Source organism: Solenopsis invicta, chromosome 15, assembly GCF_016802725.1.
Source record: "Solenopsis invicta isolate M01_SB chromosome 15, UNIL_Sinv_3.0, whole genome shotgun sequence".
Taxonomy (NCBI): domain Eukaryota; kingdom Metazoa; phylum Arthropoda; class Insecta; order Hymenoptera; family Formicidae; genus Solenopsis; species Solenopsis invicta.
The window spans coordinates 7213572-7239004 of record NC_052678.1 but is presented as its reverse complement, the minus strand read 5'-3'; the positions used below and the strand labels follow the sequence as shown (position 1 = coordinate 7239004).

At 42.0% G+C, this 25433-nt stretch overlaps 3 protein-coding genes across 9 annotated transcripts in view; 2 read left to right on the top strand and 1 right to left on the bottom strand.

Annotated features, from left to right (window-relative positions):
* The first annotated feature begins 693 nt into the window (after positions 1-693).
* Positions 694-4055, top strand: LOC105198927 (dihydrolipoyl dehydrogenase, mitochondrial). The gene is made up of 7 exons (XM_011165782.3): positions 694-884; positions 1454-1739; positions 1813-2179; positions 2257-2601; positions 2737-2828; positions 2948-3273; positions 3642-4055. The coding sequence occupies exons 1-7, from the start codon at positions 840-842 to the stop codon at positions 3705-3707; spliced, it is 1527 nt and encodes a 508-aa protein (XP_011164084.1). The 5' UTR covers positions 694-839; the 3' UTR covers positions 3708-4055.
* Positions 4056-4673: 618 nt separating this feature from the next.
* Positions 4674-6777, top strand: LOC105198928 (histone deacetylase 3). The gene is made up of 2 exons (XM_011165784.3): positions 4674-4996; positions 5079-6777. Exon 2 carries the CDS (start codon positions 5090-5092, stop codon positions 6389-6391), a length of 1302 nt encoding a protein of 433 aa, XP_011164086.1. The 5' UTR covers positions 4674-4996; positions 5079-5089; the 3' UTR covers positions 6392-6777.
* An 86-nt stretch (positions 6778-6863) lies between these two features.
* LOC105198929 (cytospin-A) overlaps positions 6864-25433 on the bottom strand; it is a 55230-nt gene continuing 36660 nt past the window's right edge. For 6 of the 7 annotated variants that reach the window (XM_011165786.3, XM_039458153.1, XM_011165788.3 and 3 more), the window contains 10 exons: positions 18373-18733; positions 13523-13891; positions 13221-13433; positions 12695-13150; positions 12108-12543; positions 9780-11711; positions 9141-9335; positions 8786-8959; positions 8286-8668; positions 6864-8125 (listed from right to left, as the gene is read on the bottom strand). In XM_011165786.3, the coding sequence (XP_011164088.2) occupies positions 8036-8125; positions 8286-8668; positions 8786-8959; positions 9141-9335; positions 9780-11711; positions 12108-12543; positions 12695-13150; positions 13221-13433; positions 13523-13891; positions 18373-18733 (4609 nt within the window). In that variant the 3' untranslated portion in view covers positions 6864-8035. Of the gene's footprint in view, positions 8126-8285; positions 8669-8785; positions 8960-9140; positions 9336-9779; positions 11712-12107; positions 12544-12694; positions 13151-13220; positions 13434-13522; positions 13892-14473; positions 14837-18372; positions 18734-25433 lie in introns of those variants that run through there. The other variant, XM_011165790.3, reaches the window with a different exon arrangement.

Sequence of the window (25433 nt, the reverse complement as noted above, 5' to 3'; positions counted from 1 at the left end):
GGCTGGTCGTGAATTATGCCGTCGAGGGGATGCGCGTAGGCGAAACGACGACGCTTGCCGGCGTCGCGACGCCACCTAAAACGCTCATGCGTCAATCGATCCGAGACTTTCGCCGAAGAAGCACATTCTTCGGCGTGTCTCGGCGTTCTTATCAATCGTCAGAAATTCATCTTCGTCGATATCTCTCTTCCTTTAAAACGGAATAAACTATAATTCGATACTTATCTCGCGAACAAGTTGCAAGACTTTTTTTGTTTCTCTTCTGCATTTTCGAATATGAAAGGAATGTTACGACTAATCCATTTTTCGTCTAGATCTAGTTTTATAAATTTAATTTATAAATGAAATATTAAATTTTTTTGATAATCCATATTCTAATCGCTTGGAGTAATCTAACCTTAAAAACTTACGAGTTACCAATTCAGTATGAATAATGCTTTCAAAATTATCTTTTAACTTAAATTGATTTAACTTCCAATTAGTTTTTTATTCGTGCAACTTTTAATATAACTCAATTAAGTTTATAAGCCATTGGCTTTGACTTAATTTAGTTTAAAAAAATATATATTAACTTACCAGCTTACCTGTTCAATTTTGATTAAAATTGTTGCGTCGTTTCCTACGCATGAACTAGATGAATCTCCGATTTTGAACCTCTAGCGCCATCTCTCGGTGGAATCCACGAACTACGTTTGTTCTATGATCGCTGGCGTATCGGCAGTGCAAGACGACCTGTCGCGATAACCGGTAGGCCTTCCAGTTTCACTGCCGCACGAGTTTTTTTCCCTTTCTGTCCCTCCCCCGTGTGTTGTCGGGATTCAGGGTATATTTTGAAAAGTATGATGCAAGCAAGTCTGTGGAACCTGGTGACCACGTCGGTCAGGGTAAGTCGGACGGATAAACGAATTGTCATTCATGTGACATTATGCGGACTAGATTTCACTTGGATATCTCTTTCGTAACATCTCGTAAGCCAGACCGCCAGCGTGGTTCTGGTCTTTAATTTATTAGTGAGAATTTCTGGCCCGTACAGATCGCCAGAGTTATCCCTCAAATTCTTAGGAATACTCTAAAAAACACTCGGAGTTTTTATATTACATGCGAAGGTAGCTTCACGAATTGGTTATGTCATTGCTTTCTCTGTGTTAGTGTGTCTCTTCTCAGCTGTCCCACGTTACACCTTCTGCACTCAAAATTAAATATTGAAAAGGCAAAAAATTGAATGACAATGGAGAAGATTTAGCTGAATAAAAGCAAAGTGATAACATAGTGATAAGAATTTTTAAAAAAAGTAATAAATTTTATTTGTACATCCTTGACTGATAAATAAATATATTTTTATTTGTTTGTCTTTATTTTTTATGTACCGATATATACCTTTGTTTTGCAATTGTCAATGTCTTGTCAAGTATCGGTGAGTGTTGTAATAGATATCATTTCTGTTTCTTATCAGCCAACATGCATAAAACGTGTTCTACCGGGTTTGACGGCTACCCAGCAGCGCAGGTATGCCAGCACGTTAGACGCAGACATAGTGGTGATCGGGTCTGGCCCCGGTGGATACGTAGCGGCGATTAAAGCCGCTCAATTGGGCATGAAGACCGTGTGCGTGGAGAAAGGCCCGACCTTGGGAGGAACGTGTCTTAACGTTGGATGCATTCCATCAAAGTCGCTCTTAAACAATTCACATTACTATCACATGGCACACAGTGGGGATTTAGCGAACCGCGGGGTCGTCGGTGAGTAAACCGAGTTAAAATCGCATTTATCAGCAGTCGCGTTATCACACGAGACTCTTATGACTCTTTGCAGTATCAAATGTTACATTGGATCTCAACAAGCTTATGGAACAGAAAACGAACGTGGTCAAAGCCTTAACCGGAGGTATAGCGGGCCTGTTTAAGAAGAACAAGGTTGAATGGGTCAAGGGTCATGGAAAGATCACAGGCAAGAACCAAGTCACTGCCTTAAAGCCCGACGGATCGACAGAAGCGACTATCAACGCGAAGAATATTCTGATAGCGACCGGTAGCGAGGTCACGCCCTTCGCCGGCATTGAAATCGACGAAAAGCAAGTTGTGTCCTCAACAGGTGCGTTGTCACTCAGCGAAGTCCCCAAGAGACTCATTGTCATCGGTGCTGGAGTCATTGGACTAGAATTGGGCTCAGTTTGGCAGAGGTAAATCTACTAAACTTGCATTTAAAAAAATCCTTTAACGTAAGAAAGATACCTCGCTAAAATTATCATCTGCACAGACTGGGTTCCGATGTAACGGCTGTTGAATTCATGCCAACGATCGGCGGCATGGGTATCGACGGGGAGGTCAGTAAAACCATGCAGAAGGTACTCGCGAAACAAGGTCTGAAGTTTAAACTGGGAACGAAAGTCACAGCTGCTAACAAGCGCGGCAATGAAATTGTTGTCTCCGTTGAGGACGCGAAGGATCCTAGCAAGAAAGAGGACTTGGCGTGCGACGTATTGCTGGTATGCGTCGGTAGGAGGCCCTACACGCAAAACTTGGGTCTAGAAGATATGGGCATCGAGAGGGACGAGAAAGGGAGAATACCTGTGAATAACCGATTCCAAACGGTAGTGCCTAGGTAACTGTACATTTTTTATTGGAAATTAAATGCTATTATTTTGATTCTAGTTTCTTGAAATATCTATGACGGAATTATGTCAGTAATTGAGTTAATTATTTTATCCAGTAATTGTTTGTATAACTAAATTCACAGTATTTACGCTATTGGTGACTGCATTCACGGGCCAATGCTGGCTCACAAGGCTGAGGATGAGGGCATAATCACAGTGGAAGGTATTACCGGAGGTAATTATCATTTGCATTATAAGTACAATTTATCTCGTATCACTTTAGTGCTAAAGATACAAATGTGAACTTGTTATTATCAATATAATTAAACATGAACTATATCATGATACATATAGGTGCGGTTCATATCGACTATAACTGCGTACCGAGCGTGATATACACGCATCCAGAGGTGGGCTGGGTCGGCAAGACGGAGGAGGATCTGAAGAAGGAGGGCATTGACTATAAGGTTGGAAAGTTCCCGTTCATGGCAAACTCCCGGGCAAAAACAAATCTCGAAACGGACGGTTTCGCCAAGGTGCTTGCCGACAGCAACACGGACAAGATCTTGGGCGTGCACATGATCGGACCGGCCGCGGGAGAGCTCATTAACGAGGCGGTTCTCGCGATGGAGTATGGTGCAAGCGCGGAAGACGTTGCCCGCGTATGCCACGCACATCCAGTAAGTATTCAACGTTAATTTTATATCAAACAATTGTTGCTTTGCACATAATACATCCTTTCGATTAATTCTCTTGATGGAGCAAAATAATTGATATGATTAAAAATTATTTTTTAATTCGTTCTTTCTTTTTCTGTAATACCAAAATTTCTGGTAATACCACACGTTCAGAAATTTTGTGCAAAAAAAAGAACAAATTAAAAAAAATAATCCTTAATCATTTAAATTATGTTGCTTATTGTACTTGACTTAAAATCTTGGTTGACGACGAAGCTGAAATCAATTTTGAATTAAAATTTGCATTAAAAATGAAAGAAAGATTTAAATAAATTTGAATTATTTTCTGATACACATTTCTTTTTTTTCAGACATGCGCCGAAGCGCTCAGAGAAGCTCATCTGGCAGCCTACTTCGGCAAACCCATCAACTTTTAAGTTTATATGAAGAAAGGACAAATCATTACACACTTGTTAGTCCTGATTGCGTTTAGCATTAAACGTGCTTGTCCCTTCCATAACTTTATTGGAGGTAACATATTTTACGGACAAACACGTTTAAATTCCCCCCCGCTAAACGCGCATGATTTATGCGGCTCTTTTGACTTCACATCGTAGCCTGGATCTAGTCTACGTATCAACGTCTTTGCATCGCGCTAATGGTAGCGTATCGTATAAGAGAACTACGATTGTAAATAAAAGCCAACTACGCGAAAATGTGTAAGTTTGTCTCTGCCCGGTGATTATTGTATTTATTATGAATAAACGAAAAATGCGGCATTGTAATCTCGAAATTCTTCAAATCTTCGTTTTGAAAGGAGATAAAGAGATAATATAGATGTAAATATAGATAAGAGAGAGAAACAGAGAAAAAGCTTAATGTTATCAATTTCTGACTTTTAATCACTTAAATTTCAATAGTTATTTTAATAGACAAAACAAGCGTGCGTTACAAAATTTTTGATATTACGTAATTTTATATTTTTTACTTTGTTAACCCCTCAATACATATAATCAAAATACGCGATAAAAAACTTCGAGAATTCGATACAATGCACTTTTTCAGATATATAATATATATGCATATATATATATAACAAAATAAACTTTCGTAATATCATCGGTCTTTAATAGTATCTTATCTATGAAAGAAAATTATTTCTTAAATTTACCTAGAGTTCCATTAAACTGTCTCCATAAATTTGAATGAAAACTAACTCTAATTTAAATTGAATGTTTTATATATTTCTAGAAAAAAAATTGAGTAATAGCAATGCATTTTGCATTTCTTTTGAGCGCATAAACAAAAAATAATTTGTAAGTTCTACAATTTTTTTCTATTTCGGTTTTCAGTTCGATGTTATTTAATTGTTCGCACTCGGCTGGTCACGTGATACGATTTTTGCCGACGTCCCTTTGTGTACTCGCGCGTCTGCGACGGAAAAGACCGATTCGAACGTACTTGGCGTTTCGTGGTATTTGGTTCCATTTTGACGAAAATACTCATAAATAGTCATGCGAATTAGTCAGAATTAGTCGCCAGTGAACACCAAGAGCTCGACGAGAGTTGAACACGGGATTTCGTCACCACATTAAGGGCACAGGTAATTTAGAACGAAATTTTAATTCATCGTTCTCTTAGTTGCCCTAACCTGTCCGATTCGACGCTAATGCATCAGGATCGTCGAACCAGGACAGAATTCTTCGACATCTAGGAGGAATATGAGGTGTGTATTCGCGTTTTCCTCGACGAGCACGGATACATATGCCCCCGTGTACTGTGACGCTCACTAACCTTACGTCGCGCAGATAATCTCGACATGAGTTATAACAAGAAGGTAGCGTACTTCTACAACCCGGAGGTGGGTAACTTCCACTACGGGCCGGGCCATCCCATGAAACCGCACCGGCTGTCCGTGATCCACAGCCTCGTGCTCAACTACGGCCTCCACAGGAAGATGCAGATTTACCGGCCGTACCGTGCCAGCACCCACGACATGTGTCGCTTCCATTCGGAGGACTACGTGGAATTCTTGCAACGCGTCACGCCGCAGAATCTGCAGGGTTACACCAAGTACCTGAGCCACTTCAATGTGGGAGATGATTGTCCCGTGTTCGATGGTCTCTTCGACTTCTGTTCTATGTATACCGGCGCCTCGCTGGACGGCGCTACCAAGTTGAACAACAATTGCTGCGACATCGCCGTCAACTGGAGCGGCGGGCTGCACCACGCAAAGAAATTTGAGGCGTCCGGCTTTTGTTATATTAACGACATTGTGATCGCTATCCTGGAATTGCTTAAGTACCGCGCTCGGGTGTTGTACATTGACATAGATGTACATCACGGGGACGGCGTGCAGGAAGCCTTTTACCTGACCGATCGTGTCATGACCGTGTCGTTCCACAAGTACGGCAACTACTTCTTTCCCGGTACTGGCGACATGTACGAGATCGGTGCCGAGAGCGGTCGTTACTATTCCGTAAACGTGCCACTAAAGGAGGGTATCGATGACACATCATACATTCAGGTCTTCAAGCCCGTCATATCCCACGTGATGGAGTTCTTCCAGCCAACGGCGATAGTGCTTCAGTGCGGTGCCGATTCCCTCGCAAACGATCGACTCGGTTGCTTTAGTCTTAGCACGAAGGGACACGGCGAGTGCGTAAAGTTCGTGAGGGACTTGAACGTACCGTTACTGACTGTTGGCGGTGGTGGTTACACTCTGCGAAACGTTGCTAGATGTTGGACCTATGAAACATCTCTGCTGGTGGACGAACAGATCAGCAATGAACTACCATATACCGAGTACCTAGAGTATTTTGCACCTGACTTCACTCTACATCCCGAGGTCGTGACCAGACAGGATAACGCCAACAGTAAGCAGTATCTAGAAGCGATCACAAGGCATGTTTGTGACAATCTTAAGATGATTCAACATTCGCCCAGCGTACAAATGCAGGACGTCCCATGCGATGCGTTACCACCTGAGGAAGAAAGACAGCCCGAACCAGACCCAGATTCCCGACAGAATCCACAAGACACGGACAAGATCGTCGAACCGGCGAACGAATACTATGCTGGCGACAAAGATCAAGACAAGATGGACGTGAGCGATTCGTGATAAAAACAATATTACGAAGTTTACGTGAAAATGATCGCGCGTTCGATCCTACGTACAATGTTCAGATTTAACAGAAGATTTAACAGAATTAAATACAAATATGCATTTGGACTTTATCAATATCGATCAACAACAAACTGCTGTAAAGTGTGCTGAGATTATTTTCTACTGATTCCAAGACACTAGACGCTATTGTGCAATTATTGAACTTATAACTTTTAACAAAACTAGTAATGTATGGAAACAAAACGAAGAAGTATGTTATCTGAATACTTTTTTAAGTACGAAAAAGCTGTAAATATGGAAGCTGTACAGACTGATTTCTTTATACTGACGATGAAATAAGCATATTTTATTTTCAAATAAATCTTGCAAGGATTTTCAAAGAATGTGTAAAACACATACACGTGTATTTCAAACACTGAATTTGTTTATCCTAATATTGCTGAAGAGAGAAGAAACAAATTTTTTCGTTGAAAAAATGATATGCGATACGGATCACTCAGGATATCCGAATCTTAAATATCCATTAGGCAAGTTTATTGTTTTACATCAGACAGCAATATCCGTATTGTCTACAATGATACAACGACGATGAGGACGATATTAATAGCGATAATAGTATAATAATAGTAGTAGCAATAACGATAACGTCTGTATCTCTGTCTCGGAGCTATCTTGCTATATCACAGAGAACTTAATCCTCGCACAACATAATGGTTTTTTTAGAGCTCTTTTTTTCCTTAACAAGAGAGTAGAAACGTAAAACGATTCTCTCGGGGACGTAGGGATGGAGGAGGGGACGGACCTCTCCGCTTGGTAAGAGCACTAAATGCGCGACTAATTGCAATAAATTAGATCTCTTAAATTAAGGCGCTTTGTTCTGTACATTCGTTTTTTTGTAAACTCTACAAAAAGTCTCTCGAAAAATAATACACGTACAAAAATATTCGGTACGAGAGGAACGCAAATACACTCGACTTCCGATTTACTCTTTGCAAAAACGGTGCAAAAGACTACGAGGCAGAGGCAATGCGTGTGTACTCTTTGTGAGAACGCGTATCGCTGGACCTTTGAGGAACACCGCACGCACACGATTATTACTTTCGTTTGCAGAAAGCTACTCACGAAACTTGCAATTTTACTTGGCTCCTCTCTCATTCGACATACGAAAGATTCTTCCCGACTTCGCTCGTGCCTTATAAAGCGCACACGTTATGCATGCGTGTGTATGTGTACATATATATATGCAAATATATATATATGTATATATGTGTATATATATATATATATATATATATATATATATATATATATATATAAAGTTTTCAGTCTCATAGTAACGGCAATTCCATTTGGTGTTTGGTCTTCCATCGAACTTTTTGCATGCTTCAGCGGCTTGTACATTTTCCGATTGGAAACTATATACAACGCGTACGGGGCGTGAAGATAAAATTAATAGGCAGTGCTGATCCAGCTGATCCTCGATAAACGTTTAGAATCTTTCTTGCTGCATAGCTTTCTTTTCATCATAAAATTTGCTTGACTAGATGCTATTGTTCTTACTCGTTCGCTTCACAATGCCGAGCGCATTCAATGGTAGCACGTACCGCCTGACAGGCGATGTAATAGAACGATGATCAGTTACGTTTCGAAGTGCTTGTAAATGCTAGTCACGTACGTCATGACTTGTTGCCAATCAGGTCGCTCGAGTTGACACATTTCACCAATGTTCTGTGGAAAGAATAATTTACTTTCATAGGAGGATATACTCTTAGCAATTAGATGTACAATTGCACAACAATTGAAATATTTTATAAATTATTTTAATAAGTTATACTGTGCTTATGTATACTTTTACAACTATTCAAGGATGATATATCAGTCAACTTACTAAAGTTGTTGGTATGCCAACGCTCTCAGCAGCAGAGAAGGCGATCGAGAAGTTTCGCCGCTTTTCGACCGGCGTCAACGTGTCGTACGGTACCTTTCTCGGCAGATAGGAGTGCAGAATCGCGCACAATGCTAGGCCATCGTTCCAGGAACTGCTGAAGTTAGTGATATCGATATTCCGGTATCCTATTGTTTTATTCTGACACCATTTGAGTAATGCGTTACGCTTGGATCCGCCGTTCTTGACTAAGCCGCACAGAGGATCTTTACGTTCCGATAGATCAGTGACGCTGTTTCGACGCACGAAATCGATCGCTTTGGCATTCAAAGCAGCCGAATCCAATAGCTCACCCGGACTCAAAACCACAGGAGTTGATTTTGTTTCTGTGTATCAATATTCAAAGTACACGATTAAGTACGAAAAACGTCAAAATGCACAAAATTTCGTATAATTTATATTGTACGAGTGTTATAGGTTTGCAAGATTTTACTGATAATTACCTGATACTGGTTTTTTTGTGATTGTAGATTGTGTTTTATTGTTATTTGTCGAATTCGCTGTGCAGATTAAATTGTTGATTTGCTGCTGATCTCTGAGGGGAGTCTTCAAAGACATGATATCTGTAGTCCCAATCGAATTTAAAGACGACGTAGAGCTGCTACGGCTTCCAGGTCCTAAAATAAAACAAAACGGTATTTTTAATTTCGAGTTTTTACTTTTGAAATATATTAAAATTTGATAAAATAAAATATTCTTTTATTTATTATTTCACGTTGCAATTTCGAATAAATAGCATCGCGTACAATGTATATTGGCAATCGTTAATGTACTTGAAATTGTATTATAATCACTTACCGGCCTTAGCTTGCTTCGTGGCATTTTCGATGCTCTCGATCAGACATTTTACAGAAAGCCTCGAATCCTGACGCGAAATGTTCGCCTTTCTACGAGCAGCAATCTCTTGCTGCACACTCGTCAACACCGATTGTTGAGTTTCCGTCGGCGTACTGGCCGGCCTCGTAGGCGGTTGTTGTATCACTTTTTGATTAGCTGAAAGATTTCCAAATATTTTATTACAGTACTTAGCGAATCACTATGTACGAATAATTCTGCGAACAAATAATAAGCAATAAGCCATAAAATGGTTTGTACATAAAATGAAGCACAGATAATCGGTAATTAATACACTTGGACAATTTCGAAAGTCTCCTCCATTCACGATAGACAATGGTACGCTCATATGGATTAATTCAATAAGGACAGAATGACTTCATGATAGAAATATAAGTAAGCGAGTATATCGTAGCGTGTGAAGATACCGATAAGTCAAAAAACACAAAAAAAGCCAAGTGACAGTCAACCAGGGGACAACACGAGTGGCGCAATGTAGGTGCTAGCGATGCGAAGATACGCAAGTCTCGCCTAGATCGGGGAGCCGGGACGGACAACAGGCCGAATTTTGCAAGCGGTTCCCATATTAAGAGAGCGACTTACGGCCGCAAGACTCGCTCATATACGAGCGTCGTTTCGACAGCGTCCGCAATTCCACATCTTCTACGATCGTCTCAAACTTTTCTCTCAAGGATGACGTCCGTCCCAACGACGGAGGTTGATCCGATTCCAAGTCCACATTACTTTGTGTCATTTTAACTTCCTCGCTCATTGTAGGAAGCTTACTTTCAGAAGTCACTTTCTCGATATGAAAATCATTCTCGCTTGACAGTATGCTACCTTGCAGAAATCTTATGCGATTCAATCGATTTATCTCGCTCGGATTTGAGCACTGTAATACTTGTTTATTACACACTGACGATCCAGTATGATTTACCTGATTAACAGAAGATTCCGAGATTGACTTCGCTTCATTCTCCTCGAATGATTGAAATGAATGAATATTCGAAACTGCTGTTGGCCTGTCTAATGAAACAACTGGAATCGAGGAACATTTGGATTTATATGCGATTTCGGAGGGCGTTAACAACGGATACGATTTCCGTCTCATTAGAGGAACGTTTAGTAAGTCGTGAGAACTTTTTATTTCCTCACATGTGACATTTATATTTGTCGTAGGCGACTTTATTTCGATATTTTCATCAGGCGAACTTAATATTTTCGATTCTTCAAGCGTATCAAGAACTTTTTTATCCCCTGGCGCAATATTAAGGCATAAAGGCTTTGTTGAAATTTGGTCATCATCGATGATCACGTGTTCTGCTGTCCATAACTGATTATTACATGATGCTTCTCGTTCTTTTGTTTCATCGTTTAAAAGAAAAGATTCATGATCCTCGTATTTCGTTTTCTGTGATTTTTCTTTATTATCGTGCGTACTGCAACAGTTATTAAATTTGTATAATAACTCAGCATTTCTTGTTTGTGATTCTGCAATCGTTTTTGATTTCAAAGTTGTCTCATCCAAGATAGAGTCAGGTACTTCGCAGCTCGGTTTTGATTCATGTTTAAAAAACAATTGCTTTTGCTCATTACTGTTTTCCTTTGATTTCAGACAAACGGACGAATCCGAAAGCGCTTTTGCATTCCTAAAGTCTGGATCTGCGGGTTGTTTCGTCAAATCTACGCTCAGCGTAGTCGAAGTTTCTACTAATGTATCATCTAAAGATGACAGATTCGCTTTGGCATTGCCTAGACTAGACAAGTTAACTTGAGGGCTGCTGTAACTCCTTTGCAACAACCTTCCCATTTCCGGATCGACCTCGAACTTGAGGTCGTTCATCGCGCTCTCCACGCCGGAAAATATGTAATCTTTTGGCACGAAGAAACGACTGTTCGAAATGTTAATGCCGTATGAGTCTCCGTTGACGTTTTGAATACTGCGAATACTTTTCAATAAGGAACTCTTGGTCGTCGCATCCTTGTCGGACGTGTCGGTAACGGTAATATACAATTTTGGATAATCTTCCGCATTTATTGGGGATTTTTCAGATGAATTGTGAGAAATCCCGTCTGATTCAAAGTCGTCGAAGTAAAATTTGGACGATTCGGTCCTTGAGACTTTCGATTGTCTCGAATTCTCGTTTGCCGAACACTCGACCGTTCCATCCGTGACGCATTCGGTATGCTGGCTGTCGATGTGATAAGCAGGACAGTATTCAATCTCCTCGCCGGAAATCAATTTGTCCTCTAATTTGATGGCTTCCTTGAGTGTCGGCGTGCCCGCTGCGGTAACTAGATTATCATTTGGCAAACCGAGTCCGCTTTGATTCACGGTATCGACGTCCTCAAGCCTCGCTTTATACAATTCCCGGCCGCTCATTGTTGCTTTGAACAAGGTATTTCGTAACGCGTGCTTCCTTGAGTCGTAACGCTTCTTTAGAATCATCCGACCACGCTTTAATAAAACGCTCGCCAATTTCTCTTTATTCCCGTTAGTGACATCGAGTGCCTTGCAACTCACTACAGTGCTATCTAGTATGCAGTCCAATTGAGGAAAAAAGGAACAATTACAAAATTAATAAAACTTTCATTAACAAAATAGCTATATATATATATATATACCATATATATATATATATATATATATATATATATATATGTATGTATGTATATAGATAAAGAAAATAAAGAAAATTAATATTTACAGCAAATTGATTTTGTTTCATTAGGTAATCCTTTTTTCCGATGATTTTACAAAATTTTTTCGTCTGTTTGTTTTAGAAAGTATTATGTGATAGTATACCATAGATTATACATTTTTTACTCTATTATCGTTAAATCTTCACGATCTTGTTCGTCACATGTTACAATATACTATTACATAACAGTTTTCATTTTAAGAGAAGTCGATCGTTTCCGTTTATTTACCTTTGTTAAGTTTATCAAGTTGTGCCTCCAGCGTTCTCAGTTTATCTCTCTGCGCCTTGTTCTCCATGACCACGCGCTCCAACTCGCTCTGGGCTTCGGTCTTAAAATCATTGGCGACTCGCACGGTCATCAGCAAATCTGTTTGGAACTGCTCCCACTCAGCGCTCTCCTGTTCTCTCAGTTTACGCTCATCGGCCAACGCGCGCTCCAACTCGTACTGGCACGTTTGCACCTCGCGTTCTCGTCGTTGAGCCTCGCTCAACGCGGCCTTCAGCTCCCGTTTATCCTCCAGGTGCCGTTGACACTGCGTCTGCAGTTCCGCCAAGGAATCTCGGACGAGCTGCAATTCCGTGCTCACAGACAGTCGCTCGTCTTTCAATTGAGTCAGCCTGTATTCCAAGTCGTCTATAGCGGACTTGGCATTATTTCGTGCCACCTGAAATTTTATTTGCATTAGAACTTATTTATTATTTGCATAAAAAAAAATGTACTTTTACATTTTTGTAGTTTTAAGAAAAACTAGTTGCTCTCTTGATCAAAAAAGCTCAAAAATTTGTGTCTATTCTACACATACAAAACAAACGTACTTTATATTCTTCCTGAAGCTGTGAGTATTGGTCCTTCAACCGATCGTGGTCGCAATGTGAGCGCGCCAACTGTTCCTGCAACGCCGCCGCCTGCGTCTCGAGCGTATCTTTCTCCCTTCTGGCCGCATCAAGCAATTCGTCCGCCTCGCTCTTGTTCTCCAGCTGTCTCGATTGTTCCAACTCTTCGATCTTCGCCCGCGCGTTATCCAAAAGAGTTGCCAATCTACTGATCTCTATACTGCGATTCGCGCCTTCCTGCCTGGCCTCTGCCAATTCCATGTCCAGCTGCTTCCGTTCGACGTTCACCGCGTCCACCGACGCTTCTAGTAACTCGACACATTTCGTCAGACGTTCAGTCTCCGCCGCACTAGCGTCAGCGGTCGCTCTCAGACTCTTCAATTCACTGGTCAGCTCTTCCTGCTTTTGAAGCAGAGTCTCTCGTTCCTCTTGCGCACTCTGTAACAGTATGAGTAATCAGTAATCGGTCGCCATTTCGCGTTTACACGTATAAATTTAGTGCACTCACTTTCAGAAGGTCCACAAGTTTCTGTTCCCTCTCTGTATTGTAACCCTTAGATGCTTCCTGCGGCTGTTCCTCCCTTAAAAGTAACCCCTGCAAAGTGTCAACCTTGGAACGAGAGTCTTCCAGCTTCTCCGTCTGACGGCATAGTGATTCCAAAAGGACTCCCTTTTCCTCCGTTAGCCTCTCATTGTCCGCTTGCAACTCTGTCAGTTGTGCCTGTGTGATTAATAGCATTAATTCATTAAAGTTTGTATTCGCTCATCTCTATATGATGTCTCCTTCAATACTAACAAATCAAGGCATACCTGCAAGTCGCTCAATTCCTGAATAGTCGCCTGTAATTCCTCATTTGTAGAATAATGCGTTTCCTCCATTTGCAAGATCCTGTCCTGCAGGCACGCGACCGAGACCTCGGACATCGAGCTGGAGGAGTGCTTGTCCCAGTCCGGCGTGGTGCACTGAGCTCCTTCCTGAGGTGTACTGGTATTGTGTGCCGAACCATCGTCCTGGGGAATGGCGATGGAGGCTGGCGCAGAGTTGTGGAGCCTCGAGGCATCTAGCAACAACTGTTGCTTCTCCGAGTCTGACAGTGGAGAGTGCGCCACGTCCCTGAGACGAGCGCGAAGAGCCTCGTTCTCCTCGGTAAGACGCTCTAGCTCCAGACTATGCTGCTCCTGTTTATCAAAACGACAAATAACGTGAAAATCATTGACTAACAACTCTCTAGTAAAGCAATTTCGAGACACAGATGCGGTTTTTCAAGGCAAAATCAGGCTCTGGAGTATCTACACCGAAACAACAATGTAATTATTTAATTACGACTGTAAACCAACGTTCAACAGTTATATTTATATCACGGCCTCGTTTTGCACACAGGGACTGGAATATCCTACGATACGACACTGCGCGACTGCAGAGACTCATAAAAAAACGGTGATGATGCTGGCAATCATAACATTCGCGGTCTCGTTCCTGCTTGCAGAAAAACACATGCCAGCGTGGAACGACGCCGCTGAAGAGCGAGACGTCTCGTAAATATCGCGCCGACGGGAGAAGGGGGACCAAGGGGGAACGAAGAAACGGAGCCAATCCGGCTTCGAGGTTAGAGTCGAGCGAGCGTAAGGAGCGTATACGACGCGGACGGCGCCGGTAGGTCGGAACTCGCGGAACTTCGCGGGCGTACGCGGACGGCGATCGCGCGTGGACGGGGACGGTGCGCGGCTCCAACTACGCGAAATTATGCGCGCGGGCTTTACCGTGGGTGATGAGAAGCAACGCTTTTTCATATCGGATTCGCTCGGCCTCCCCGGCTCTCTTCCTGCGTAAACATCCCCGCTGCGCTCTACGCCCTCTGGCTCCGTTTTCGAGCACGCAAAAACGACTCTTCGTGCCCTTTCCCTCTCTCTCTCTCGTTCGCTCCCTCGACCCCTCCGCGTCTCTCTTTCTCTCTTCCTCGCTCTAATGCTCTAACGGTTATGTCGGTTACACGAACTCCGGGACTGAAACCGGTATAATTTCCGTCGAGTTCAGATTCCGACGCTGCGGCTAGCCGAAAATGATCCCCGCGTCCCGTTCGCGACGGCGACGGGAAACACGCCGACTCGCGAAACTTTCCGTTTCGCCACCGTAGCGTCGAAAATTCAACTCGTCGGGATTGCGTAACGGAAAGGGTCAAAAGGGTTCTACAATCGTCCTGGCAACGATCGTCGGAGAGGGGGAATGACGCGTCAGGGTGCTGCGTCCCGCGGAAATGGTTTTGTAAAACTGTAATATTCTCCGCGAGGATAGCTGCAGATTTTTATGTCGGAGTGAAACGAGCGTGAAAGAGGGACGGTTATGGCAAAATGCAACAATTTGCAGGTAGAAAGGAATCCGAGAGAATAATGGAATCCGTTTTTCACGCAGCGTTCCGAGCATTGTCAAAGAATATCAAAGGGATTCTCAGGCCGGTTATTCGTAAATAATTTTCAATATTTAATTGAGAGAAAAAAATAAATGACTGAATCAATGAATCTGTAATTAATTACGCTTTCAATCGAAGATTGAAAATTGTTTACGATTATAATTAGAGGAACTTTCGGGAGTCGATATTTTTTAGGAAAACATATTTGTGGAGATTTTACTGAAGAGAAATGCTGTAATATGAATTAAAACGTAATTCGATTCTCAATTAATTGAATCGCGAACTGTAACGAAAATATAATAAGTAGTTGATTCATCTAAATTTTATTCATTCATCGATATTTGTAATTGCTTTCAATTTCAATCATTTTGCTTCGTCAATACCGTTATTGAATTAACAAGATATTTTCAATTATAAACTGATACTTTCATTGGTTGATTCAACAGCATTTTTTCTTTTGTGTAGAGAAGTTTCTGAGATTTAAAAATAAAACGCTTTCTTATGAATTAAACAGCAAACAAGAAAAACGTGATTTTTATCAACAAAAAAAATCGTAATTTATATATCAATTTCTACCAAAGTAGATTGAATCAAAATTTTTACATATATCAATAAAACTTCAATAAATATTCATGCAAAATTCATTTAAATCTACTTATTTAAAAATTAATTATTTAAAGCTGCAGTAAGATATAGAAATTTACGCTGCAAAAACCATTATAAATATAAATCTAATTTTTTATTGTTTTCTTCTTTGCAACTAGTTTAGGACCAAAATTCGGACATTCGCGACTAAAACTGTACGGTTAGAAAAAAAAAGAATAAACCTAGAGAAGCCTGTAGTATTTAAAATTTCGAACTTTTAATTAGCTCGCATTGTATAGCCAAATCATCTTTAACATAAATGGACATTCGGCATGAAAACGATTAATATAAGATTAAAAAAATTGAAAGACTAATTCTCGAATAAATTTTGAAGGAACCAAAATCTAATCTTCAAAGTTAACTTGATCCCGAAATAAATCTCTTGTATCAGATACATTTTTGAAACAGCCTGTAACGTCAAAACGCCGGCTAATCTAAATAAGAAGGGAAATAAAAGCGTATCTCTTACTGGATCGATCTATTTAAGTGCAATTTAGATGCAAAGCGGATATTTTTACAGCCGTATGGCAGTCGTCCTCGACCGTGCCTTATGTTGTCTTCCTTCTACGGTACGCGGAAAAAAAACCCCCGCGAAAGGAGGGGAGAGAGGGAGCGACGCAGGTATGCACGTGTGCAACGTGCACGCTAGGTACGACGCTCACTTACGCAAGGGGGAAAGGGAAGGAATTATGCGGGGCGTCAACGTCAACTGCAGATGAATCAGAGCGACCGCGACGGTGCGACGCGGTATAATTCATTTATCGAGCGCATTTTGCGACGCACAAGGCGCTAAATGCGCCTTGCATTCCACGCGTCATTATTTTTCAGCCGACAGAAATGGAGTACGAATGATACATTGCGTTGGAACTGCGCGGAAAACATATTTTCCTCGCAGTAAATCGTACAGCTGCGAACTGAATTCATTCAACACATTTCATGGGCGTATGCGAGGAAAGCATGGCAGGACGCTTGTCTCCTAAATTATGAAAATGATTCTGACGAAAAATTGAATGTTCTTTAGCCAACGCGGTTTTCATTTTATTTTTTGGGGTGTGTTCGAATTCCCTCCTGAATGTCCCCTAGGTATCATTTTATCCTTGTCTAACATTTAAACATTAAGAATAAAATGACATCTGGGGGCCACTCAAGAGGGGAACTGAACTACTGGGAAAGATAAAAAAAATTGAAAGAGAATTTATTAGAAGTGTTAAAAGAAGTTAACTTTCTTCTCAGCGATGAAATATAGCCTGCATATTTCCTTAGTTCAATTGTACACGCGAATGCCATTGAAAGGTCTCTCATACAAAAGGTGAAAATCTGACTGCTGTTATCAATGTCAAAAAATCGCCTCAATGCACTATGTATGCTAAGTGTGAAAAATGATGCGATAAAAAAGAAGAAGTTGGTTGAAGATCCTCGAAAACTGACATCAGTATAACTATCTTTGATAAATTTACTGTGAAGATGAATTTTGGTCAGCCTCTGATTGAAATCCTAGATACGGTTTAATTCTAGCAAAATTATTTGATCAATCAAATTTTCGTTTAATTTTACAAATAAGATAATTAAATTTTAATAAAGAAACGTATTAGATTAGAAGTGCTTTAAATTTTTAGCTTAAAGTCATAACTACACTAAACATAAAATAAACAAGAAGAAGAGTCTGCTTTCCTGTATATCAAGGTAAACACATCCGAAATAACATGCTAAAGTTTATTTCAGTCGCGCAGTACAAAACGAGGAGAAGAACGCGAGGCATTATTGTAGAATAATACCGGATTGTGTGGAGATGTTCATGACACATTTATTTATATCAGCCGACCTTTCACTTCCGATAAGGAAAGAACCTCTTTGAACCCTTTCGCCATCGGGACGAATTTAAGCTTCCGTTGACCCACTTGAGTGAGGAATCTTGGAGATGAGAGAGTACGAGAACAAAATAACATTACGCGCACTTGATGCTGTCGGTTACGTTGCATAATAAAAATAATACGCAAAGAACGATGATCGTTTATCGCTTTTAATTTTAAGAAAAATAATTCAAAAGCCACGTTGAAAGGAATAATGAAGATAATTAATCTTTAAAATCCAATCTACGCAGAAAACAAATTATTATCAAATCAACAATGATATATTCTTATTCATATGCTTATGAGAATATGATTGTTAGTTTGATACTAATTTTTTTTCCATGTTGCGTATATGCCACACCCAGGTATAGCAACAGAATAATGTTACTGTAGTATTTGAAAATTTAGCTAGATGCAGATCAGAAAATAATTTTATTTTGGACTATCAAAAATAAATATGTAAGACGTTCGAGCGTGATGACACTGCTACAAAACATTTTAGCAACCAACTCAAACGTTCAATATAAATTTTTCAATGATTCAACATAATTATTTTTAGATCTGTATTTCAGCAAAATTATTCTTTCCGTGTAGGGAACGAACGAACGAACGAGTGACCAGAAACGACTTCTGTGAATGATCATCACGCAACATTCATGTAGCAGATATTATGTAAAAAAAAATATATATATAACAGTTGCTCTTGAATAATCAGAAATTATTTGTCGAGCTAATGCTCGATTGTTTAGATGCTCACCTTGAGGGAAGCTAGCTCGGCACGCAGCTCACGCAGATTCTGAGCATCGGAGGCCGCATCACGCAGGTTCGCCTCGAGACGTACACGATCCTTACGCAGGGCCTCGACTTCGCGCTCCAGCTCCTGCATCCTGGAGGCCTTTGCGGGGCCCTTCGACGCCGTCGTCGCTTTCGTGGGCCTGGCCGGCTCCTTGTTGCCCAGGGAGCCGGCCCAGTTGTTCCCGGTCGACGAAACGTCGCTCTTCGCCTCCAGCGAGGAGGCACTCGGCGCCTGGCGCAGCGACGCCGATTGCTGCTGTTGCGCCGATTGTTGTTGTTGCTGCTGCTGCTGCTGCTGCTGCTGCTGCTGACTGGGCTGTCCTCTGCGAAACAGCGATTTGAACTTCATCATGGTCACTCGACTGGTCACCGCGTAATTCAGACGATCCCGTTTCTCGTAGAACGAGGAGACTCCGACTTCGAGAGTCCGCGAGAGGAAAGAAAAACGCGAAACGGAATGATTCTTTTTTTAGATCCGAATCTCGTCGACGAGGCGGAACGCCTACGACCTGGAACGACCCTCCACGCCGTCCACGAACGATGACATCGTCGGCCGTTCCCGTTAACGGGTGTATCCAGAACTTGGACAGGAAAAGGAAAGCGAGCGGGACGGCACGACCGTCATCCTGTCTCCTCCGGTTACGACGTAACGAACGTAATCGTCGCTAGGTCACGGATACGAGTCGCCGGCGACTATCGCGAGCGCGGAGGCGTTCGATAGCAGAGTCCTGTCTCCCGATTAGATGTTCCCGCGAAGGACGCGAGTATGTCGGCGTACGACGAGACGACTGAACGACGAAGGTGGACGTTCTGATCGCACGTGCGCCGCCGGAGAGCCCCTTTAAAAATGTTTCTTAAATCGATACGTAGCTTTCTGTCACGTTTGCAAAAGAAAAGATCTAAATTAGCACTTCGCAGAGATTCCTTCGCAGTGCACTTCAACGATTCACTTAGAACCCTTATTGTCGACCCACATTGGGGAGCACTTAATCCACGCGATTAGTCACTTTGAGGGGCGATCGCAAAATCGTACGTCACAGTCCCGCTACCATCATCCATCTATTTAGATAGAGATAGATAATTAATATTTGTGTAAGTAGCTTCTCGCTACAAAGATTCCGAAATTTGCAACGAGAGTTCCTCAACTGTGTTCGAACGACACTCAAAAGTCATTAAATTTACGTGCGAATCTACGAACAGCCCGAACAATGGAAGCGAAAATTCGAAATGCATCAATTCACACGATCATATAACAGATAGAAAATCCTTTTATCTTCTCGTCGAGAAACAACCTCCGATTCACTCGATCTACGCGACGAGCATTAGAATACATTGATTAGATTCCCACGTCCGTCACGCGACTGCAATCCCATCTCGGAACGCATCCAGGTGCGTCTTCCGATGCGTTCAGCCTCCGGCGTGTTTCGTCGCATAAGAAACGCCGCCGCTTCGGCAATTTTACCGAGCAGCATCTTCGCGTCTGAGAGCGGCGGTGCCTCGGTCACGGTCCAGAAGCCGGCTTTCTCTCGTTATCCTTCCGTTTCAGGATGCGCCGATGGCGACGGCAACGTTACACAACAGGAGCGAGCCTCGGTCGCCGTATCGCGTGGCGCGCGCTCGTCGAGGAATTCCGAGATTCGTGCGTGAAGCGAGCGACCTCGAGCCACTTTTTTCCTCGATGTCTCTTCCTTCGCCTCCTCCTCCTCCTCCTCCTCCTCCTCCTCCTCCTCCTCCTCGTCGGAAGGAAGGAACGAGGCGCGACCCCGGAGACCGAGAAGACGTTCTAGTCTCGTCGCGTGGCGACCACTTGTTGCTCTCTCGGATTCGGCCAACGACCGCGAGACGTTTCGCCGGGCACGCCGCGGAAGGACGCCCCAGTGTCCTTGCGATGGCGCGGACCTCTCAAGGATCCCCAAGGACGACGCTCGCGCGAGTCGACGGACGGTCCTCGAAGAACGATCGGAATTTCAATCGGAGCGAGAAGGAGGACGGGCGTCGTTCCTTCTCACGAATGCGTATCGCCCCCGATTAATAATTTCGTCCCGGTGGACAATTCCCGGGCGGGGCCGCGTCCCGACGACGATATCCCGGACGACGTTCGGGGAAGAACGCTCGACGAGAACGCTCGAGTGAAGCGGTCGTAGAGCATCAGCAGCGACGACGACGACGACGACGACGCATACCACGCGACGGTGCATCGAGTACTGAATACTGCTGAATACACGAGCATTCGGCACGATCGTCCCCTCCCGTGTAACTCTGTCCCCATCCCTTCTCTCTTTCTTTCCTGCTCTCGTCGTCCGACCAAGGCTTTTCTTAGGCGGCCGCCTCGCCGGACTATACTCGAAGGGCCAACGAGTCGTAAGTGCAGCCTAGAGGTCGTACTTGGGCCGCCGCATTCGTCGGCCATTGAGGAATTCTCCTCGCCGCGAATTCTCTCCGCGTGATCCGCGCCGTCGCCTTTTAAAGAGCGTAATTGCGGGCCACTTGCGGAATAGGCCGCTGCCCGAGACCGAGAGAGATCACGGACGCACGTGGGATGCGCGAGGCTCAAATTTAATAACGCTGGATGGTACCTCAAATCAAATTACACGTGACTGACGCAAATCTTTGAAACGTAAATGCGCTAATTTGCACATTCTTATTACATCTGACGACGGGGGCGCCTCGTGTAAAATATACAATTCTGACGAGCAAATATCCCATGTAAATGCTACAATATTCCTAGAATATTATACGAATATTAATAAAAACATAATTTTTCAGCAACATTGCAGCAATAGTAAACTGTCCATTTCAGAAATATTAATAATGTAATGTTGCAGCAACATTGTAACAACATATATAATATTAATAGCTGCAGCATTATGTATCAATATTTCTGAAGCGAACATTATATTGTTGCTGCAATATTGCCGAATGTAATTGTAACAATATTTTGCAATATTTTTGTTAGTCTGTGCTATTACGAGCTGTTAATTCATATTTTTTCCGAGCTTCACGATCGAGCGCGAAATACGATCTAACGAATTCAACGTCTTAAATGAATGTAATCGTCTCAAGTGAATGCATCTGCGAAATGTCAATTAGCGGATTCGTTAATTGAATCGCCAACTCCATGCGCACTTAACACAAGGAGAGGGTTAGAGGTAAGAGCCGATCGCGGTAATCGCATGGATTAGCAATCTCCGAGCGGCTGCTACACAGTCGATTGCCCTTTGACGCGCTTCGATCACTTGGAATCGCGTTGATTTTCGATCAGAGAGGAAGGAGAGACAAAGAGAGGGAGAGAGATAATTGCCCGGGTGGGTTGGTGGGACGGGAGAGACCAGAGCCGTCGAGCTCTTGGGAACGGGTACGCGCCTCGTCGCCGTCGAGGATGGCACGATCGGGGGGAAGGGAAGGAGAAGAGAGAAGCGGAGGAGCTGCTTAAGGAGGCCACACGGAATCCGCAGACGTCTCACCGGTCGACCAGTTTTCTCATACGGTCGACATATGGTATGTACCCGGTGGCCGAAAGGTCTCCTTGCCTTCGCAATGCGAGCCGCGAAGTAGATAAATCTTTTCTCTGCCATATTCCGTATATACCACGCTCCCTCATTATGTGCAGCCATCTCGATTTGATTACTCATACCTGTCTCTCGAAATTACGCCAACATCTAAATCTACATGAGCTTTGTATACTTGTAAATGCACGTAGGCACTGTAGCTTCTCTCTTTCTCTCTCTCTCTCTCTCTCTCTCTCTCTCTCTCTCGATAAGTACTCGTAACTGTACCTAGACGAGGAGAACAAAGAAATTTTTATCGTTGCAAGGAGTTAGCCGAGGAGCAGGATGGAATGGCATGTTCGAAACGTCAAACCTAACTGTTTACCACTCGCTAGATGGTCGAATGACAGGCATATATTGCTATCGACCGTGTTTAGTTATTATCGATGCGTCAGTCGTAAAAGTATTTATGATATAGCTTACAACGTGACTAATAGCCTACGGTGTCACGGATTCCCGAAATTTATTAGAACGATCAATAAAGCAGAATTTGCTTTAGACACATTGCGGAAACACAGATCAAAGTGTTTATTGTACATTATAATTCCATTTTCTATATCATAAACATAATTCAATTTAATTATTAAATAATAAAATTAATTAAATAATAAAATATTAAACTACAGTCTATAAATATGGTTTATTTAACCTCTCCCGAATATTTTTTGTACTAACAATAAGTCCAATATTTTTGCAAACAAGCTGTGACACTTGTACAATTATTTTGAATTTTGAGCTCCATTGAGATGTTTACAAATTGGCCCCAAATTTTATAAGAAATACTTATTTATAAAAAAAAATTATCCTGCATAAAAATGTGTCCAGTTTGAAAATAAGGACCACCCTAATGTACAAATTAAAAAAATAAATAAATAAAACCGCTCTCTTCGTGTAAGAATCTAAAATCTTTTTTGATAAACTTATTTTTAAAGAAATTCCGAACAAGGGTGTTTCGATATTAAAAATTTGAAGAAGAAATTAAATTGAAAGGTAGACGACATCGATCGCATATGCCGTAAACTCACTCGTCCGCGATATGGGGTCCCATATTCCGCAGGAGCACATGCCGGGGACCCGGGTAGGTTGTATATTTGCACGTGCGCCCGAACCTCCGCCCGGGGCAAACCGGTATGCGTTTTTCCGGCCGACGGAAATACGACACTCCTCGACGACGCGGTCCCTCGAGCTCTCTCGTCAGCGGGTATATGAGCCGCTATACAATGGCCTCGAGTAAAAATGTACGATAAGCTGCAGTTCGCGCCAGATTTCCCGCATAATCGCCTCTACACGATTTAAAATCTTAGATTTCGCTCTCTGCAAGGCTATCTCACATTGGGAATGAGGGAAAAGTGAAAATGCTGCGCAGGGAGCAGAAATTCAAGTCAACAAAGAGAAGAAACGAAGTGTGAAACGCTCAGAAAAATGCGCAGTTATGTCATAATATCACAGTTCTCAGAAATAAATACAACGAACACGTGAATTAAAATTATTCATTCAATTTTAAAAGCTTATTGTTGGCTCCAAACTTTTCCACACTTTTATGAATTATTTTGTTTCTCGAAACGATATAAAGAGATTCTTAAATTATAGCTCTATATTTTCTTTTATATTTATGACTCAACTGTCGATCCCGATACAAGCAACCAAGTGTGAACGAGTAAGCAACAACGGCTGTTCGTTGTGCGAATCGACGCGGTGTCGATTTTCGTGCACGTGGCGAGACGATGAGTCCCCGCGATGGTAATGCTCAGAAGACGAAGTGATCGAGTCGGACGTGAAGCTCTGTCTGATCGCGCGATCGGTGAGATAACATGGAACAGAGACGGCACTGTGCCCTCGTGTGGCATCCATGGACCGTTCGATGGGATTCCGTTACGATGAATACCGATAGAAATTTTCGTTCGTTAGAATGAAGCATATTATTCTCGATCATTAAAAGCAGAATATAAATTTTCACTCGATTGCCTCTAGTAGAAACAAATACTGGAAGATTTGTACGTATGTCTGTATGCGTGCACGCGGAAAGAATAATTTTGCTTCAGAAATAGAGATCTGTATCAAATATCTATTTGTTTAAATTGAACAAATATTTAAACAAGTATCTTATTTACTTTAAAAAAGCCAGTGTCGTTTCTTGAAATCAAATAAATTTTTATTTTCCTCAAAGATATTTTCACTTCAATTAAAAAAAAAACCCAAGTTGAAGAAACGATTTAAACATACATAACTTTTTTTTGAGTGGACATGGCATGAATAACGAATTTTTTTTTGCACACCGTATATTGCAATCTTGCATTCTTAAACTTGAAAAAAAAAATCTGCAGGAAAGAGATACATTGCCTACAGGATGCATAAAAACAAAAAAAATTAATCGATTAAATTAAACTCTAAGAAAGCGGATGGGAAGAATGGCAAATTGCATTTATTGAGACGAGTGAAAGTTATTCGGGATAAATTTATCGGACGATTTTACGTCGCGCTTTCTAAGTATGTTCAACGAATTTATAATCGGAATCGCATGCGTCGGTCGTGCGACGTCAATTCAGGCCTTCGAAAAAAAAAACGTCTCGAAATTTACGGATCTGTTTATTAATCGTTATTCATCCATGCCATTAATATTTCGATATCGTATCACTGTGATGCGTAAGCAGTTATTAGCGCGCATACCGAAGCCGAGGGCTCCGGTACGATTAAAATTTCATGCGGAGCGTGCACGATACGGTGTCGTCGTCGTCGATGAGCGTCTCATGGATTTACCACATGGAAATTTATACATCGCAATCGCGGGCCGAGATAAAAGTGTTTGTCGCGTCTCCCGTGAGTTACGTGGCCTCACCTGAGAGAGCAAACACATTTGCATGCGAAGTCGCGACGTCGCTAATTTAAGCGCGCTTTAGATTCAGTATCTTTGATTCTCGGCTAGTAACTCAGGGTAAAATATACTAAACCTTCTAACGAGAGAATATTCCGCGAAGAAAATTACGGATAAATGATAAATTTACGCTCGGAGTTAGAAATTTATATTTTCTTCCCTGTCGTTGAAAAAAAATAATCGCACTTGAATAGTTATGAGCGTAAAAAAAATGCGTTCAATTATATATTTCACGGCGTTTTAAGATATCTCGTATCTCTGTCGTTTCTTATTTCAATTACCACGATTGATTTATCGCCCCAGACACTTTCATGTATTTAGAGCTGCGAGACCATTGCGAATTACGGCAATCGCGTTGTTTCGACTAATAGAATAAAAAAATTCTGCGGAGTAAAATTAAATTCTTCCATTTTCAAGCGTTATCAGAGGTGTCCAATTGCAAAGGCGAACGCTCGAAATAAAAAAAAGAACGGCTTCGTTTTGTCGAACGGCCTCGGGCTCGCTCTTATGTACTTTTATCTGGCTCGAACAAGACATAAGTAGATATCCTTATCGCAAGGTGTAGGATACAAGTTGGCAGTTCGAGAAAAGCAGTATCGACCG